This window comes from Lycium ferocissimum, chromosome 1 (genome assembly GCF_029784015.1).
Source record: "Lycium ferocissimum isolate CSIRO_LF1 chromosome 1, AGI_CSIRO_Lferr_CH_V1, whole genome shotgun sequence".
In the NCBI taxonomy this organism is placed as follows: domain Eukaryota; kingdom Viridiplantae; phylum Streptophyta; class Magnoliopsida; order Solanales; family Solanaceae; genus Lycium; species Lycium ferocissimum.
The window spans coordinates 595526-614667 of record NC_081342.1 but is presented as its reverse complement, the minus strand read 5'-3'; the positions used below and the strand labels follow the sequence as shown (position 1 = coordinate 614667).

At 33.1% G+C, this 19142-nt stretch overlaps 3 protein-coding genes across 4 annotated transcripts; 1 reads left to right on the top strand and 2 right to left on the bottom strand.

Moving 5' to 3' along the window:
* Positions 1 to 1567: 1567 nt before the first annotated feature.
* LOC132067769 (amino acid transporter AVT1H) lies at positions 1568 to 4534 on the top strand. Its single transcript, XM_059461091.1, has 3 exons — positions 1568 to 1823; positions 2556 to 3169; positions 3768 to 4534. Exons 1-3 carry the CDS (start codon positions 1568 to 1570, stop codon positions 4308 to 4310), a joined length of 1413 nt encoding a protein of 470 aa, XP_059317074.1. The 3' UTR covers positions 4311 to 4534.
* A 3491-nt stretch (positions 4535 to 8025) lies between these two features.
* LOC132060243 (U11/U12 small nuclear ribonucleoprotein 35 kDa protein) lies at positions 8026 to 13880 on the bottom strand. Its single transcript, XM_059453524.1, has 9 exons — positions 13759 to 13880; positions 13568 to 13717; positions 13393 to 13490; positions 12959 to 13010; positions 12689 to 12759; positions 12166 to 12256; positions 12006 to 12081; positions 9159 to 9237; positions 8026 to 8799 (listed from the first exon to the last, which is right to left on the bottom strand). The coding sequence occupies exons 2-9, from the start codon at positions 13713 to 13715 to the stop codon at positions 8377 to 8379; spliced, it is 1038 nt and encodes a 345-aa protein (XP_059309507.1). The 5' UTR covers positions 13716 to 13717; positions 13759 to 13880; the 3' UTR covers positions 8026 to 8376.
* A 1478-nt stretch (positions 13881 to 15358) lies between these two features.
* On the bottom strand, positions 15359 to 18216 carry LOC132067757 (late embryogenesis abundant protein M17). Of its 2 annotated transcripts, XM_059461080.1 has the most exons (5): positions 18070 to 18216; positions 17300 to 17434; positions 16707 to 16817; positions 15789 to 15889; positions 15359 to 15758 (listed from the first exon to the last, which is right to left on the bottom strand). In XM_059461080.1, exons 1-5 carry the CDS (start codon positions 18161 to 18163, stop codon positions 15630 to 15632), a joined length of 570 nt encoding a protein of 189 aa, XP_059317063.1. In that variant the 5' UTR covers positions 18164 to 18216; the 3' UTR covers positions 15359 to 15629. The 2 variants fall into 2 exon arrangements, with proteins under 2 accessions (XP_059317063.1, XP_059317054.1); XM_059461071.1 differs by having other exon boundaries at positions 15359 to 15889.
* Between the last annotated feature and the right edge of the window lie 926 nt (positions 18217 to 19142).

Sequence of the window (19142 nt, the reverse complement as noted above, 5' to 3'; positions counted from 1 at the left end):
TTATTCATATAGGTATTTAATAAAAATTTCTGACGAAGGGGTGTCCGACACCCCTTAGATGAACGTGGATATATATATATATATATATATAGATATATAGAATTTAAACTCATGGGAAAATAAGCATCGCGTGTACCTTTATCAATGTAGGAAACGAACTCTCTTTCTTATTTGTTTTATTTGGTTAATTGAACTTAGTTATGATACTACATATTATGCCATAAGATGAGGAGATTTCCCTTTATTAGCCTTTGATGATCCTCAATTCCTATGGAATATAAGGTGTTTGGCTGCATGTCACAGAATCAGCATATAATTAACTTTATTGGTATGTAAGCATTTATTCATTTTGCAACTCCAATTGCAAAAATTTCATTCATCCATTAGAATCCAACTGGTATATAGGTACATACACAAATTAAACCCCACTCTAAAGGCGACAGGGTTCATCATCGGAATCCTCTGTATAAGAAATTTATATGGCATAATATAAAGTGAGAATTATTTTTATGTACATATAGAAAATGCTTAATTTTTTGATCTTTTTAATACTTTTAATTTCGTCAATAAATTTTTTAGCTCCGCCATCGCCCATTGATCCCACCCCTTGCAATTCACAAACCCTATCACTTGCCCACCCACAAGAATCTTCCCACATTTGTGGAAGAATCTGATTATGTCATAGAAATATTCCACTTTGAGACCCCACCCTTCTTTTATCATTCTTCTCACCAATCAAATCATGTTTCTTGATTCAATTCTAATTTATTTACTGATATCTTACCTAATAATATCTCTATGTACATTATATTGGGTTTGTTACGTTGTTTCGATTTTCAAACTAATAGATGAGCATCATTTAATTAAGCTCTGGAAAAGACGATCAACTTCTTTATAACGGTTTAAATTGTCTATATATATTTTTGATGACTAACATCTAATATAACACACAACATGAATAATTGACTTTTCAAAGAAACTTGACCGTTATAATGAAATGTTGTTATAAATGATGAATGTTATAGAGAGGTTTGACCATAGTTTATAGCATGGTTGGTTATATTTCTCTTTCTTCTTCGTGATTAAAAAAGAAATAGAGGTTGCACACATATAAATGATATTTTCGCTAGAAAGAAAAACATCTTCAACACTAAAATCGTTTTTGCTGCTCTTGAATGATCATTATAAGCGGAAAAAGCTAGTATTTTCAGTTAAAGTTAAACGAATAAATGGACAATTGAAATAACTCCAAAATAGAAAACAGAATTGAGACAACCAGACTTGACATAATTAAAGAATGTGTTTATTGATGATGGAAAATCCTCAACGTCAGCTAGATTAGAAGGGATATATATGTTTTCTATTTAGCTAGATTCTTTCTTAGCGACATGCATGCATATTAATTAATTAATTAAAAAGAAAAAAAAAAAGAAACAGTAGATTCTCACAAATAGGAGTTAAAATGACTTAGCTTGTGCAATTCTGAAGCTATAAATATGACCAAATTTCTTTGCAATTTACTCATCATTCTCAAGAATAATATACATATAAAAACAAGATATATACAATGTGTGACAAGATTTGCAAGTCTAATGGTAAACCATTGTCCCTTGATTCAACTTGTTTGCCTCATCATAATCAAGTAACAAGTGAAAATAGCTCACATGGAGAAAACAATGTTGAGAAAGAAAACAATATTGTTTTGAACAAATCCTTAGAAAACTCTATGGATTTGGAGAGTTTGGTTTATGTTGAGAATCAACATGTGAAATCGAACAGCTCTTTTCTTCATGCTGTCATTAATATGATTGGGATGCTTATAGGTGAGTTTCCTCAGTTTTTATAATACCTGAATAAGTTAATCAGTTTCATTCTTTTCGTTTCATATGTATTGTCCGGAGGGGCAGAGCTGCACGGTTCGAAAGAAATTCAACTGAATTCCCTTAGTCAGATAATTATATCATTAAAAAAACTATTAAGGGGTGTAATGGGACAGTGTCATCCATCCTTAACTAGAGGTGACAAGTTCAAGCCCGAGAATGAAGAATTTCTTGGTAACAAGCGCTTATCCTCTTACCGGGCCTACACGGCACACACGACTATGAGCTTATTCACCCAAATTTCCCCTTTTCAGGTTGTTTCCATTTTTAAAAGTTGTGTAAATATAGCCCTTGAGAATTATCCTTCTAGATAACACTAGACCCATAGATTGCTCAACCTTTACACATAAAATATCAAAATATCGTCTAAAATTTGCAGTAACTTACACAAATTTTAGGCTAGCGTCATAACATTTCTCATACGATTTTTAATTTACTCAAAACAGATCTGTAAATCGTGGCCTAAAAATTTCATAAGTTGCAAAGATATAAGTAAAAAGAGAATCATTTACTAAACAGTTATTCCAAAAGGGGACAACTAGCTAGCAAAACATTTTGATTAGTCGTATCAGTGTACTTCGGATACCGAGTGCCTAATTACACATTCTTTCATGTATGTAATGTTTGCCTATTGTTTTAACTTCACTCACAATTTTTTTTAATTTTTCCTTATAGGTCTTGGACAACTATCAACTCCATATGCTTTAGAAAATGGAGGGTCCATCTCTTCTATCCTACTTATAGGACTTGGAGTAATATGTGCTTATACTTCCCATCTTCTTGGAAAATGTCTACAAAAAAATCCCAAATCAAAAGACTACAAAGATATTGGCCACCAAGCATTTGGAATAAAAGGAAGAATCATAGTCACATCTTTTATATACTTAGGAATTTTCATGGCCCTTATTTCTTACACAATTTCCCTTCATGACAACTTGTCCATTGTGTTTATAAACACAAATTTCAAGTTACAAGGGATTTTAATTCACTTATCTACTTCACAAATATTAACAGCAATTGCTGTTCTTGTAGCTATTCCAAGCCTTTGGTTAAGAAATTTATCTTCTATTTCTTTTCTTTCAAGTGTGGGAATTTTTATGTCACTTTTAATATTTGTGACTGTGGCATGTACTGCTATTTTTGGGGGTGTTAAAGCTAATCATGAAATACCAATTCTTCATATCCAAAATATTCCTTCAATATCTGGCCTTTATGTTTTCGGCTATGCTGGTCATATTGTTTTTCCTAATATCTACACAGCTATGAGAGACCCCTCAAAATTCACCAAGGTATGCGGTACTTTTAATTTTTGAATTAATTATTTCTTGATTTTCTTCATAGTGATCATAATAATCTTCTCATACATAATCCACGAGAATTAATGAAACTCTTTTTCTAAATTAATAATAATGACTGTCATCACAACAATTAAAAAAAAGGTTATTAGATACATGCATACTAGAATAGGATTTAACTTATTAAAAGAGAGCAGGAATTAGCTACATACTATACAAACGACTTCCATCGCGAAACAACAAATATCCTTCATCACTATAACGATTAGAGACAGATTATCAAAAACTCCTATTAGTTACGGGCAATTTAGCGACAAATTTGGTAGCCAATTATATATTACACTTAATGGGATGATTTATAGCCACACAATGTTTATGACTTGTTTTAGACCATAAGTTTTAAAAGGCCGCATAAAAAATAGCTCGTAGCTAGCATAATTTTGTGATAAAATTTATCATTAATTTGTCGCTAAATAGGATTAGCAACAAATTTTGTTGTTTAGTTATAAAATTTATTTGTCGCTAATTTTTTTCTTTTTAACTGGATGCATTATTTTTTATGTACTAATTATTAGTTTTATTGTGTTTGAAGGTATCAATAGTGAGCTTCTCACTTGTGACAGCACTATATGTATCCTTAGCTTTCATGGGAGCAAAACTCTTTGGTCCACAAGTGAGTTCACAAATAACTCTAAGTATGCCCCATGACCAAATCATCACAAAAATTGCATTATGGGCAACAGTACTCACACCAATGACAAAATATGCATTGGAATTTGCACCATTTGCTATGGAGCTTGAAGAAATATTGCCACATTTAATGAATTCTAAAGCTAAGATGATGATAAGAGGAATCGTGGGATCAATTTTGCTATTGATAATCTTGATTTTGGCCCTTTGTGTGCCTTATTTTGAGCATGTTCTTAGTCTCACTGGCTCATTAGTTAGTGTGGGTATATGTGTGATTTTCCCTTGTGCTTTTTACACTAAGATTTTTTGGAAGGAAATTTCGAGGAGGGGCTTGGTTCTTAATGTTGTTCTCGTCATCATCGGCTTGTTCTTGGGAGTTTCTGGAACTATTTCTTCTTCTAAGTTACTGGCGAGAAGTCTGAAGAGAGCTCATGACTCAACCTAGAATCAGTTGTGAAGCATGCTCTTGCTTATGAATTTGTTGTTCTAGCTCAAATCATGCTATCTTCGAGAAAATAGTGGTCCAGAATGGAAAAAAAATAAGGTGGATTGTCCTTTGACTAGTTTGTAGTTTTTCTGGGATTATGTAGAGGTTGAAGTGATTGTATTATACATAATATGTAGGTGGAAAGTTATTAGAGGAATCTTGCTTTGATAAAAGAGTGTACAAATAAGGTATATTAAGCATCTTATATGAATACAACAACTTCTACTGTATTTCTCTATTGCATATAAGTTATATACATTAGTGTAATTGCTTTATATATTTTCTTAAAACATGAGTGTAGTTGTAATTCTTTTATACACTCAGGGGTGACTCGACTACAAGGCCAATAAAGCAATCGCTTGAGGCTCCAATTTTTTTGGGGCCCAATTTTTTCCTTAAAAGATGTATTTTATATATACACTGTTGCCTCAATCGAAAAAAGTTTTTCCAAATTAAAATTGATAAAATCATATCTAAGATTAGTAATGTCTCAAGAGAGACTGAAAAATCATATTAGATCAATTGAAAAGGAATTGTTAGAACAAATCGATTATAAAACAATAATTAATGACTTCGCATCTGAAAAAGCTAGAAAAGTAGATGTTAAATAAAAATATATATGATGATTTTTCCTTTAAAAAAATTAGGGCCAGAGGCGTATCTAGCCTACCAGGTAGGGGTTCAACTGAATCCCAAACTTTCAATGCGGAGCCTAAACTTATGTGTTAAAAATTATTAAAATTTTAATAAATAGTAGATATGAACCCCTAACTTTAAAAATATAATGGGTTCAATGCTAAAAATCTTAAGATTGAACCCAAAAAAAATGGTCTTTAAATTTTGCCCCTCATATTTGTGGTCTTTAAATTATGCCCCTCATATTGGTGGTCTTTAATTTTTGCCCTTCGCATTGCAACTTTGAGCTTTCGCGCAGGTTCTGAGTTCGAACCCCCGCTCAAGCAAAAATTAAAAAAAAAATCGCAAGACAAGGTTTGAGTCGCTTGTATGCGGGACCCGGCATACTTTTGTTAAGGGGACCGAGACTTGGCATAAGTATGCACGGTGTTTGATAATTCCTTCACAAATTAGGCCCTAACTTTGTGAAGGAATTATCAAAGTTATGTATGCAAGTACGCCATAAGGCATAAGTATCTTAGGGTCAGCATAACTTTGATAATTCCTTTGCATACTTTTAATGGGCAAACTTTTACGCCGGACCGGCATAACTTTGTGAAGGAATTATTGACCATGATACTTATTGCACAAGGCATAAGTATCCTTGCATTGGTAATTCCTTAACAAAAGTATCGGTCCATAGAGCGAAATTAAACTTGCCTTGCGAATTTTTTTAAAATTTTTGCGCGTGGGTTGAACCTGGAACCTATGGGTGTTAGCCGTTACAAAAGGGCAAATTTTAAATGAGGGGCAAAATTTAAGCATTTGATGAGGACCCAAATTTAAAGAACAATTTAAGTCCCTTTTTCCCCGAATGAAAGTCTTTGCAATTTAAGCTTTTTTGAAAGTCTTTGAGACAGCTTTGTTAATTATTTTTCTTCTTTGGTGGAAGCATCATTAGTATTTAATCAAAATCAATTAATATATATAAAAAAAACAATCAAAATACAACGATATAATCTAGAAAGTTCTAACTGATGATAAAAAAGTAGTTCTAGCTGATTTTTCATTTGAAGTTATTTTTTTGATTTATTTAACCGAAATGCGATCGAAAGCACAAGGAAAAACATAGCTATTGACCTATATATAGTTCAAAGACTAAACTGCAATTTGTCCATAAACTTATTGAAAAAAATAAAAATAATAATGAAGAATTTTGTGCATACACGTCAAACCGTGTTGGATATATGTGATCCATATGACTTAGTCACTTGCTGACTTTGAAAGTACACTTTTTGTTATAAAAAAAGGTGATTAAATGCATCATCACTAGGAAACGTAAGAAGCCATCTTGTTATTATATGCACAAACCTCAAAAGGACATTTATATAATTCTGGTTCTTGGTTATTAATTTCTTCCGGAGTTTTTCGGGTTTTTTTGAATAATTTTCAAAACATATAACTCTCAAATATTCTCTTTATTTAGTTTTTAATCTATATAATTTTGATGTTTCATGAAAATAACATAAAATGAACATATATATGACATTGTATTAAAATATTAAAGATAATAAATAAGTTAAAATAAATATTGCTAATTAATAAGCCATAAAGAAAATGACCATGATCTAAAAATACTAAGTCATGCTAAAATAAATACACTTATATGTATTGATCATCTTTGAAAAAAAACTGGTTGATTTTACTCTCTAAATAATTATGCAAAACTAAAGAATAGAATTTATTGTCATTCCAAATGACTACATAATTATAGCATTAGTATTTTGATTTGGACTTTATTTGAGTCATAGAATATAAAACTTATTGACATTCAAAATTTTAAGTTCAAGCTTTAATAATATGATAACATATTATCTTGATAATCAAATGGTCACAATAGCTGAACAATAACCTTGAGATTGGTACATTTTCGGACTTGGATTTGCCTCTCCTCTTAGGGAAGCAAGAAAGAAATCTAGAGGTTATAATTGCCATTATTTTATTTCGTATTTAGCTTATATATACTAATAAAATAAAGGTAGAAATCAATAAAAATATTATTTTCTTGATTCTAAAATCTATCATGATAAAGTACATAAAAGAAATGATGAAAAAAAAAGGATAATTCTCAACCAAGAGTTTATTGGTGAGTCTCCACATCTAATCTTTTCATGATCATTCATTTAAAAAGAGTAAAAAAGGTGGCAAAAATTAATTAAAAAAGAAAACCACCAGAAACTTACATTTTCTGGCCATCTGGCCATTTGGTTACCAAGGTGATAGTCTTGTGAATTTTAAGTGACAAAACAAAGTCGTGTGCTTTGGCGCAAAAAAAAAAAATAGATATATGACTATATGCGAAATTTACCCCTTATCTTATCACCTGACTGATAAAATAATATAAAATAATAAGCAGTTCTTTATTTTGATAGCTTCACTACACATTGTGATGGTTCTTTGTTCTTTTATATTTAGGTACAAATATAAATCATGCAGATATTCGTCAAGACCATAACACTGGATGCTGAAACCTTTGACACCATTGATAATGTCAAAGCCCAAATCTATGAAAAAACAGGGATTGAAATAGATCATCAGAGGCTAATATTTGGTGGCAAGCAACTGGGAAATGGCACTGTGAAGGATTATGACATAAGAAAAGAGTCCACTCTTCATCTTGTTCTTCGCATGCTTGGTGCAGCCAAATCTTGAATTTCCTTAAGAAAAAACACTTCTGATTGTTTACTTTTTGTTTAAGCTTTAAGTTGACTCAGAAAGAAGTAATAAGCAGATATAATAATTTCTTGGATATATAACTTCTCTAAGTTACATTACTTGGCTGAATTTGAATGAGTTAGCTTGATCATTGTGTTTACTACTTGTCTTCCAATCCTTTTTCTTTCCTTTATATTCACCGGTCTCAAATATTAGTCGTTTGGGCAAACTAAATTTATTACACTTACTGCTCCAATTAGTGCAGTGTTAAATAGTGAGATGCTTAATGAGATATAAGGAATAAATTAGACAAATAATCTTATGAGTGCTTTTCTTAAGGGTGTGTAAGAATCTTAAAACACAGCTAATATCAACGGGATGTAATCTTTTACAACATTTCAAGAATCTGAAGATTAGAGTCCTTTCACATACTATTGGGGAGGTCGTCCCTATGACTCTATAAGCATAAACTTGATTCATCCCCATAAAAATTACTCTTTTAGAAAGCATAGCTACAAATCTTTAAGTCTAAACTAGAACTTGAGGCCGACCTCTTTCATTTAACAAAAAAGACGGTAAGAGGAAACCATCTAACAAAAATATTCGTATATTCTCGCTCATCCACAGGTTTTACTAGGCCATCACCACCATATGGGTGCTTAGTATGTCGCCTATGATGTTCTTCCTGAGATATTTAAGCGTTACCAAATGAATCATCCCTGCTTGGTGACCACCTGTCATCCCCATGAGACCGTGCATTATGTGCTCGACGACGTTCTTCTCTGTGCATTGAAGTTTCATCAGATGAATGATGAAGACTGGGAGATCTCCTGTCATGCCTATCTCTGCCACTCTTTTGGCGCTTGTGAGAAAGTCTGCTTCTGTCCATTGAACTCCTATCGGATGAATGATCATGACTGGGGGACCTTCGATCACCTCGTTTCCTTCCATGTGTTCTCTGCCTGTGAGAGAAATCTTCCTTGTCGACGGACCTCGATGGGCACTCTCGACTTATAGACCTCTCCTGTCGATGAGAATGCTTGTTTCCTTTATCATGCTTGTGAGAAAAGTCTCTAGCCTCGTCAAAGCTCCTCTCTCGTCTGGGTGGTGATGGAGCCTACACAAGTTTAATTCAAGTCATCAGAATCAATAAACAACTAATTCTCATTTTACGTCCTGTATACCACCGGAAACCAGTCTCCACTTTCTGTTCTTGACTTAACCAGTACTTTCTCATGAAGATTAAAAATCACTTGTATGTCAAATTATTTCAGTCAGAGAACTTGACAGCCATGGATAATGGTAAGAGCAAAACTATAGAGAGGAGCCATTTATATAAGTTCAAGAATATCATAAGCTACAGAACTTAGCTAATTGATACAGTGACCGAAACTAATAAGTTCAGGTACAGTAGAGTGAACACGAGCGATATGGTTTTCAGAAGGCCAAAACCAGATGTGCAAGAAACTGGATTACCTGAAATCGTGACATGTATCTTCCCTCAGGAGGAGGTGGAATACCAAGCCTCTTTAAATCATCCCACGGTATCTGTCGTCTGTTTCCACAAGTATATACATATAAAAATAGTAGCATGGAAAATAGAGCTGAAACAAAAGAAAAGATTGACAGGAAACAAATTGAGACATTGGGATTAATAGTTAGGTTTGGTTACTTCATATAAACTCATCTCAGGCCAATATGATCTAATAGAAAAGAATAAGCTGGAATATTTTAGTAACATTGGCAAGACTTATATTTGCAATATGAAGAGAGACATCTTTGCGAAAATCACAAATCAAATGTGGGCAATTATACTTCAAGAGAAACTATGTTTCTAACAGCGAATCTACAAGGTGCAGAAAGACGACCTCCTGTATAGCTGTGTTCCCATGTCCAACTGTCAACATGACAACAAGTAATAATGCCAAAAAATGGAAAAAAAAATAATGAAATAAACACTTAATTTCATAGCCACAACAGTCTTTTGGCAGGATAAGGAGTCCTAGGTGAGGACTAAGAGTTTATTAGCGATAGGCAAAACGAGGAAAACAGAAGAAAGATGAAGGGCCTAGATCCTTCTTTTTTGAGAAACTGGTACTGTAAGGGCCTAGATCCTTCTTTATTCCTCCTATTTGTACACGAGGGGCAAAAGTTTAATTTTTGCAAGCTAACCCGGTGAGATTGTAATCCTCTTGCCCTTCTCCTCTGCACCCCCCCGGCCCCAACCCCTCTCTTTCCAGGAAAAAAAAAAAGAACCAACTATGTTTTTTTTTTTGATGAAGTAAGTTGTTTCATTGAGAAAAGGCATCAAGCAGATGCATAATTACAGGGGCTAATTACAGGTAGACAAAAGCAAAAGAGAGTTATAAGCCCCTATACATTGGCTCCCTCTAAAACTAGGGTGCTAATAAAATCCAAAAACTGATCTGTACTAGTCACTGGGGACAACATTGTCCAGCAATAAAGGTTTACTAGACATTTCGCTTTAGTGCATGAATGGGAGTGGTAGTTGAGGAACCATCAAAACATCTTCTATTCCTCTCGATCCAAATACACCAAAAAATTACAGCAGGAATCATAATCCAGATCTTTCTGATGGTCTTATCAACTAACTGAAGACTCCAAGAAAAGCTTCCCTTAATCTTTGCGGCATCACCCAACTTAAACTGAAAAAACACAAGAACATGTTCCAGAGGTCATATGCTACTGGGCATTGAAGAAAAAGGTGGTCGACTGTCTCTGGAGTTGTGTTGCAAAAAAAGCATCTGGTGTTGTCCAACTCTAATCCTCTCCTATTTAGATTGTCTAAAGTAAGACAAGCATTGTTTAGTGTAATCCAACTGAAGCATTTGATCCTCATAGGCAGATTGGTCTTCCATACTAGCTTCCATGGCCATCTATCAGGTACTTGACTTTGTGAGCAGAGTTGTCTATAGCATTCTTTCACTGTGAAAATGCCTTTGCTTCCCCACCTGAGCCTGTCTGCTTCACTTTCATCAATATTGTGAGCTCCACCTTTGCCAACATTTCCATCAAACTCCCAAGTTCCCAGTCTTGCACAAACCTTCTGAAATGCACATCCCAATGGTTGTTAGTCCTGTTTTGAGCAAAAGTCCTTATCCATAGCTATGTTAAAGATATTGGGATAATCCACCTTAATTGTTGAGCCATCTATCCTTCCAAAACTTGATATACTCACCAGCCCCGGGTTTGAAGTGTATTCCATGAGAAAATTCAGAGCCTAGCTTACTGATAAATTTCCAAGGACCAACTCCATAGGGTAGATTCACAGTGTTAGAGCTCCAGTTGTCTTTCTTTCCATGTTTTGCTATGACCACATCTTTCCAGAGGCTACCATTTTCAGAACCAAATCTCCATAACCATTTCATAAGTAGAGATTTGTTATGGATTGCCAGATCTTTGACCCCAAGACCCCCATTGCATTTTGGGAGCAAAACTTTGTCCCATTTTATCAGATGGACCTTATGAGTGCTGCTGTTTCCTTCCCATAAGAAGTGTCTCCTGATCTTATCCAGCCTTTCTAGCACCTTCTTTGGGATGGGAAAAAGGGACATAAAATATGTTGGAAACAGCAGCACTCATAAGGCTGGAAAGTATTGGAAGAAAGTATTAGAGCCCGTTTGGATTGGCTTATAGCTTAAAGCTGTTTGCAGCTTATAAGCTGAAAAAAATAAGTTGGGGTAGTCCAACTTATTTTTTTGGCTTATAAGCTGTTTTCAGCTTATAAGCTGCTTTAGATAAACTAAGTTAAATGGGTCCAATTATTTTTTTGAGCTTATTTTAAGCACAAAATGACTTTAAGCTGGCCAGCCAAACACTCAAAAAAGCTGAAAACAGCTTATAAGCCAACTTATAAGCCAATCCAAACGGGCTCTAATCCAGTTTGACACACAAAAAGCTACCTGTTGGAAATAAATTTATCCTGCCTAATCTAATCCAGTATCCAGCAACAACCAATCGGAAGAATCAGTAGCCAGGTAGCGGATTTTGTTAGGCAAAGAGAAATTTATCCTACATTTTGGTAACATTTAAAGATCGAACTGATTAATTTTGCCAGATCACTACCAGATTACACTATAACTAAACTTCCACAAAGACCGTATAATGGGTCCGTCCTTCTACCATTCTCCACGTAATGATTGTTAAAACTAAATTAACACCCTTCAACTTCATAAACATGATTAGCTTTCAGAAATGAAAAAGAATCGATGAAAATGCAAGTACGACTTTCGAGCTTGTAAGAATGTGAGACAATCCTCCAGTCCTCTTTTCTATCTTAAGAAATGAAGCAAGAATACTTACAGTGGAGCACGAAATGGTCTTTCACGACCTCCAAAACGAAGCTGCCCTGATTCCTTCTTACCGCCAAGACCGCCTCCTGTAAAGTAGAATAGCCTTGATAATAAGTTTAATAGCAAATTAAAACTTGAAGAAGAAGGATAATCAGACTAATGTAACTAACCTAACCTTCTTGGAATCCAGCCTGACATTAACCTTTGCCTGTTGTAGTCCACTATTATTTCAGAATCATCAATAATCTTATGGTGAGCATCCTGCAGTATGCGAATAGCAAAATGAACAAGATTATGCCGTGAGTTTGGTAAATGAGAAACAGAACCTAGAGATTGGCCAACGAATATAGTAAGTACACAATAAAGAAATTTCCTTGCCACAAGTTTGGCAGGTCTCACCCTTTTGAGTATTTCGGCAACTAAGGACGAGAGAGCTGTTTAGTCTTACAAAATCTCATACATGTCACTAAAGAAGGGTTTTCCATAAATGCCACTATTTCACAGATCTAAGCTAACAGCTAGTACTGCAAGTCTTCTGGATCCTTCATTTTGATACTTAAAATTTCTCTATAGGTTACTCTAGTACAATTATTCTACTTTTTACGTGTTACGCAGAAAAGATTTGCCAGCATGCCGAAAAAAATTCACAAAATGAGGAAATATAGGTTTCACTATTAGAGAGAACATGTCTACCTGGTATGCTCGCCGCATTTCCCTATCTGTTTCAAATTCAACAAATGCATAACCTCGCGAAGCACCCGTTACTGCAAAAGCAACAGAATATGAGAAGATTTTATCTCCAAGTTCCTACCATTTTATCTGCACTTCAATTCTTCAAAAAGTAATATCTTTTCTTTTTACAGTTGCATATTTTCATTGAATTTCCAAATATGCATTAAACCTTCACAACAGGAAATCTGAAATTCCACATATCCAGGTAAATTTGAAGGAAATAGCCAGTACCAATATGTCTGACAATTCTCAAGTTCTTCACCCTTCCATACTTGTTCATCTCCTGTTAATAAACACAACCCAAATTAAATAATTAACAAATACTCAAATCAACAATAAGCACAACAAAAGAAGAACACAAAAGTAACAAAGAAAGACACAAAAACAAACATAACCTTCAAACCCAAACTAATAAATAATCAAATCCACAACACCAATTAGGCAATAAGCAAACAACAAGGAAAAAGAACACCAAAAGTAACAAAAGAAAAGCACAAAAAAAACGATATAACCTTTAAACCCAAACTAATCCGAAAAAGAATAGACAACCCAACATGATAATTACACCTAAATAGCCATATTTTCAGTTTATATTCGCATAACCAACTGTGTTTCCGCAATACACACAGTATACAACACTTCACAACAAAAAAAGAAGGCCTAACCTGGCGAAGCGTATGTTCAGTGGTAAAATGAGACAAATGGGCAACAAAGAGAGTACAATAGGGGTCACCAATAGATTTGGGGTCACCAAAGGGGTCATCTGCAAAAAGAGGGGGGGTTAGAAAGAAAAAAAGAAAGCGGAGAGAAAGAAGAAGAAGAAGAAGTGAGTATACTAACACAAGCGGGCATTAGAACAAAGAAGAGCTCTGTAAACAGCGTTATCGTGAGGAAGAATATCAGTGCCATCGATGCTTCCAGATTGAATAGGATGGTATGAAGATGCATAGAATACTGAGTTCACATTCCCTTTTGATTCCAAACCCATTTCTTCATCTAACTCAAAAACAAAAACCCAACTGCTATTATTTGTATCTACTTCCGGGACTTCCTTTTTTGTTTTTAAAGCTTCCGGCCCTATTTCCAATTACCAACTATTTATCATCTTCGACACTGATAAATAGCGAAAAGGGTCAAACAATACCTCTCTCTCTCTCTCTCACTCGTTCGTGAAAGGAGCTAAAAATATCCTTCACTATAAATTTAAATAAAAAATAGAGAAAAGGGTATTTTTTTACTTTAAAAAAAGGGTTAAAAATATTTTTCGTTTTAAATTTGGATAAAAAATAGGGAAAAGAGTCAAAAGTACCCCTCTACTTTAGAAAAATAGCTAAAAATATCCTCCATTATAAATTTGGGTCAAAAATACCCCTCTCATCATTAAAGTTTTTAAATATACTCCCGTCTTAACGGAAATCCTCAGCATAACCCAATTTTATTTTTAAATCTGACCCAGCTAAATAAAAAACTCATATGGGTTACCCGCTCTTGTGCCTATTGGCTCCAAATGTAGTACTCGGGAATAAGTTGGTCGCGTATGGGTTCTTTTAATGTAGTTGGGTCGGGTTTAAAAATGAAATAGAGTTATGTTGGGGATTTCCGTTAAAACAGAGGTATATTTGAAAACTTTAATTTGGGAGGGGGGGGGTTATTTTTGACCCAAATTTGTAATGAAGGATATTTTTAGCCCTTTTTCTAAAGTAGAAGGGCATTTTTGACCCTTTTCCCTCGATAAATACTTATCCATACCAAATATTATAATAAATTTATTTATTTTATTATGATTTAATGAAAATATATATATGCATTAATTAATTATTATTAATTGATAGAGGTATATATGCAAACACATATTATGCATTTACTAGTTTCTAGCATAAACACTCAATGCACATAAATTGTTTATGCTTCAACACTGATGACTTGTTTGTAAAATCAAATTCGACACGTAGAAATATTTTTTACCACTACAATATTTATTCACTATTTTTAATTAACTAATCCAACTATCTTTGAGTTATACAATATTGCCAGATTATTATATCCTAGACATGATAAGTTAAAAATATTACTATTGAAACGGTGAAGATCATCCATGCGGTAGATTTCTATCTACTTATAGAAAGCGAGATATACTTGTCTCAACCAACATTATAATTTGTTCCTTTTTTAACTATACTTCTATTCCATCAAGAGCATTATTACTTATTAGTGAAAATTGATAAATTTGAATCTTCTTAAAAATACAAGAGGTTTTTCAGTTAATGCACCTAATTCAAACACAAATACCTTTCAAATAAAGGTACATGAACAAATCCAAATTAAATGCACAATTATTTTTCCAAATTATATTTTGAAAACTCACTAAAGCCGAGTAAAAACGCCACTTTTTGTTTGTTTAAATGTCACATTCAGATGTAAAGAAAAAGCAAATTAACCCAAATTAAGATAATATATAAATAATTACTCCATTCGTTTATTGTGACTTACAGTTTTTTTTTTTAACGTAGCTTATGAATATATTTTAAAAAAATAAAGATTCTATGTCTGAATTCATACCAAATATTAGTTAGTTTAAGTGTCTAATTGTCGTACTCCTAATCAAGCCATATAAAATTAAAACAGAGGAAGTAACATGTAAACAAAATAAATTCACATTATTCAGTACAGTAGAAAACATCAAATTTACAACATCACATGTAAACTTGGGTTCTCAAAGCCATTAGAGATCTAACCCTAAAGGCAAAAGTAGTGAAATAAAATACAGGAAGGAAGAAAAAACCCATATATATATATATAATAAGCATCCATATTATTCATACATAAACTCTCATATTTATTTTAGTTTACATTAACTACATGTGGATGCTTCTTCTTTCATTCCAACAGTCTTGAAAACCTTTTAAGGCTGAGCTTCATTTTCAACATAGGCTTTTGCTTCTGCAGCTGAGTAACAACACCTCCTACATTCACCATATCTAATATGACCACAACAACCATATCGGCAGCCTCCCCAGCCACCACCGCCGCCGCCACGGCCTCCCCAGCCACCGCCGCCGCCACGGCCTCCCCAGCCATAGCCATAACCACCTTGTCCACCATAGCCGTAGCCATAACCATCACCATCATGTTCATGTTTTTCAGCAACTACAGCACTTTCTTCTGCAAATATACGTACTAGTTATAATACGCAGAGGTGGAGCAAGAATTTTGAGTTTTTGACTTGTGAATTTTAGAAAGGAAAATTTATTTGGTCATGCATAAGATCTTTATGCACATTAAGTGCATTTTTTTATAAATATAATTATTTATGAAAAGAGTGTTTGATACAGTCATGTTACGGAAAATATTTTCCAGAAAATGACTTATAAATATTTAGAGAAGTGAAAGATATTTTCTGGAAGAGAGATATTTATTAAAGACTAATAGTATTAGCAAACCAATATAGTGTTTTAATTTGATGAGACTTTGAAGTACTTTTTTCCTTATAATTTCGGCCTTAAGGTGGCGTATCCCTGATATAGGTATAACATATAGTATAGCAAAAGAGGCAAGGGGAGCCAAGCTAAGCTACCACCCTTCCTGGGGTGATCAGGGGTTAAAAGAAAAAAAGACTTTATTTTTTGGAGACTTTTAAGTATTGAAGATTGATAAAACTTACTAATATATAAGTTATAGTTAAACAATGTCATGAAATTAAGAGTTCATATAGTTATGAAGGAAAATGACTTCCGCCCAATGGTAGGGGAAGTCATAATTTTTTCCCTTTTACCCTGAAAGATATTTCCACGACCAAACGTTAAAAAACACTACTTATTATTTAAAAAATAGTAACAAATCCATAAAGGAAAAATATCCAACGGTAGTTATAACTTCTAATGTTTATATATTTTGCATCAATTGATATAAAGGGAATAAACATAGGAGGAAAAGAATAACAAATAAAACAACATAAAGAAAAAAGGTGAGATTTAATTACTTGGTCTGCAACATGCCCGGCAACCAAAGCGGGTATAACCACCGCAGCAGCCAAATCGACAACCGCGTCGGACCTGCTCCGTTTCCCTCTTTGTTTCTTCTATTTCATTAGCTTCAATATATATAAACAAAAGGTAAATAGAATATATATACTAAAGTTTATATTTTTGGAACGAGCATGCATGAAATGTAAAGTATTATAAATAATATTCATACAATCAGATCACTTGAAAAACAATTACATATAACTCTTTATAATCATATTAAGTGATAATTTGAAAAGATACAATGTAAAGTACCGTCAGAACATATTAAATGTTGCTAACGCCAGTAAAGTTTATAATATTGGAACGAGCCGTGCATGGAATGTTTAAAAATATTATAAAAGGTATCCATACAATTATATATTACTTGAAAGACTGTTAGATATAACTTTTAATTATATTGATTGCAAATTTAAAAATATATAAAGTATAGTTATAACATACTAAACGTTGCTAACAGTATAAAAAATTTAACCATATTAAATTTTTGAAAAAGAGGGGTAAATTATCGTTGTAACATATTAAACGTGACAGTGTAATTTTTTTTTACTTGATCTACAACAGCGGCTACAGAAATTGCCTCTCCAACCACCACAGCAACCATATCGACAAACTGTGCCTCCGCCCAGCTGGTATTTTGTTTCCTTTGGTTCCTTCTCTGTGCTTGCTTCTTTCATTTCATTAGCTGCAACAAATATTTTTAGCAGGCTTTATATGTGAACATGAAATAATCACATGTTTCTTATTATTAAGACAACATTAAGAAAGTAATTAAGCACAAGTTTATTATATTAGTATATATGCAAATATGAAATGAAAGATATTAATTAAGATTAACTAGCACTTCATTAAGTACTATACTATACACACCAAGTACAAAGCATATATATCATGTCATGCAACTAGAATGAGCGAACTTTTATGAAGACTAGCACTTCATAAATACATAGTAAGATTTGTAATTAGCACATGATAAAGGTCGAACGAGGTACCTAGCCATCTAATTCAGTCAAAATTATCATTGCTTGTCATTTAAGTACTATTACGAGTTTAAGTTATTTACACAATTAGTATAAAAATATTATACACTTAGAATATACACAGGTAATCGTTCTTAAAATGTGGAATTTATATCTTGTAACGAGTACAAGTTTAAGTTATATACACAATTATTATAAAAATTTTATACACTTAGGATATATACAATAGATAAAGATAACTTGTGGAATTTATATCTTGTAAATAATTAAGTAATTAAGATAAGTAACATAATACAATAGATAAAGATAACTTGATGGTGTAAAAATACAAGGTTATTACCCTTTTTGTCATCTTGGGATGTTTCAGCAGCACTTACATAATAGGATATGAGAAGAAGTAAAAGCAAAGGGGGAATACAAGTCTTAAGCTTCATTTTTTGGGTTAACAAAACTATGTATTGAGAAAGTTAAAATTATGAGTAACATTTGCTATTGTGGCCACTTTTTATAGCAAAGGAGGAGTAGTAGTGAGGTTACTATAATGGAGAAAGAACCAAATAGTGAGGTTACTATAATGGAGAAAGAACCAAATAGTGAAAAATGAAGCCAATGTTTTCAATATTTTCTCTTCTATGCCCACATATGCAAATGTTGTTGGCTGTTGAGGAATTGGATCCTTTCTATTTTTATAGCAAAGAAGGAGTAGTAGTGAGGTTACTATAATGGAGAAAGAACCAAATAGTGAAAAATGAAGCCAATGTTTTCAATATTTTCTCTTCTATGCACACATATGCAAATGTTGTTGGCTGTCGAGGAATTGGATCCTTTCTATTCTTTCAAAATCTTATCAAAGCAAATTTTTGCGATCTTCATCTTTTTTCAAACTTATCAATTTGGCTGTGATATGTGCATACATAGCTACTACTTCGTCTGACTTGATATGGGGCTATCACAACCAGGCCAGTTCGATAAAGTTAATTAGTGATCCAAAGCTAAACTTTAATTAAAATTTAAATAAATATTTTTATTTCAAGTTATTTTTACTAAATCTTTAAAGATTTGTATCATTTTCTCTCTCTCTATGATCTTCAATGTTTTCCCGAAAAAGATTTAAGTCATATAACTAAGTATTTACTAGGAGGCTGAGAGCAATAGTATTGGACAACGTGTACAAATCACTTTCACGATCCTATTTAAAGAATAGTAGAAATCCATAAGGTTTTAAAGTTTAGCCGTCTCAAAATAAACTTCAGATATGCAAGTTAAGTTGAAATCACGAGTTTAAAGTTTTTAAATTGAGACGACTGTCGGTTCTGAAGAAAAAGAAGTAACTGCAACAAGCGTTTGGTCTGAAGCTGCCATAACTGGTTAAACTTTAAATCATTTGTAAAATTGGATATATTCTTAAAAAGG

Coding starts and splice junctions, on each gene's coding strand:
- LOC132060243 (XM_059453524.1), bottom strand. CDS start 13,715: ATGGGTTTGGAATCAAAAGGGAATGTGAACTCAGTATTCTATGCATCT. Junction 12,760..12,958: donor GAGAATTGTCAGACATATTG/GTACTGGCTATT, acceptor TTGCTTTTGCAG/TAACGGGTGCTTCGCGAGGT. Junction 8,800..9,158: donor GATACATGTCACGATTTCAG/GTAATCCAGTTT, acceptor AAACTTGTGTAG/GCTCCATCACCACCCAGACG.
- LOC132067769 (XM_059461091.1), top strand. CDS start 1,568: ATGTGTGACAAGATTTGCAAGTCTAATGGTAAACCATTGTCCCTTGAT. Junction 1,824..2,555: donor TATGATTGGGATGCTTATAG/GTGAGTTTCCTC, acceptor TTTTCCTTATAG/GTCTTGGACAACTATCAACT. Junction 3,170..3,767: donor ACCCCTCAAAATTCACCAAG/GTATGCGGTACT, acceptor TTGTGTTTGAAG/GTATCAATAGTGAGCTTCTC.
- LOC132067757 (XM_059461071.1), bottom strand. CDS start 18,163: ATGAAGCTTAAGACTTGTATTCCCCCTTTGCTTTTACTTCTTCTCATA. Junction 17,435..18,069: donor ATCCCAAGATGACAAAAAGG/GTAATAACCTTG, acceptor TATTTGTTGCAG/CTAATGAAATGAAAGAAGCA. Junction 15,890..16,706: donor CCGGGCATGTTGCAGACCAA/GTAATTAAATCT, acceptor GTATATTTGCAG/AAGAAAGTGCTGTAGTTGCT.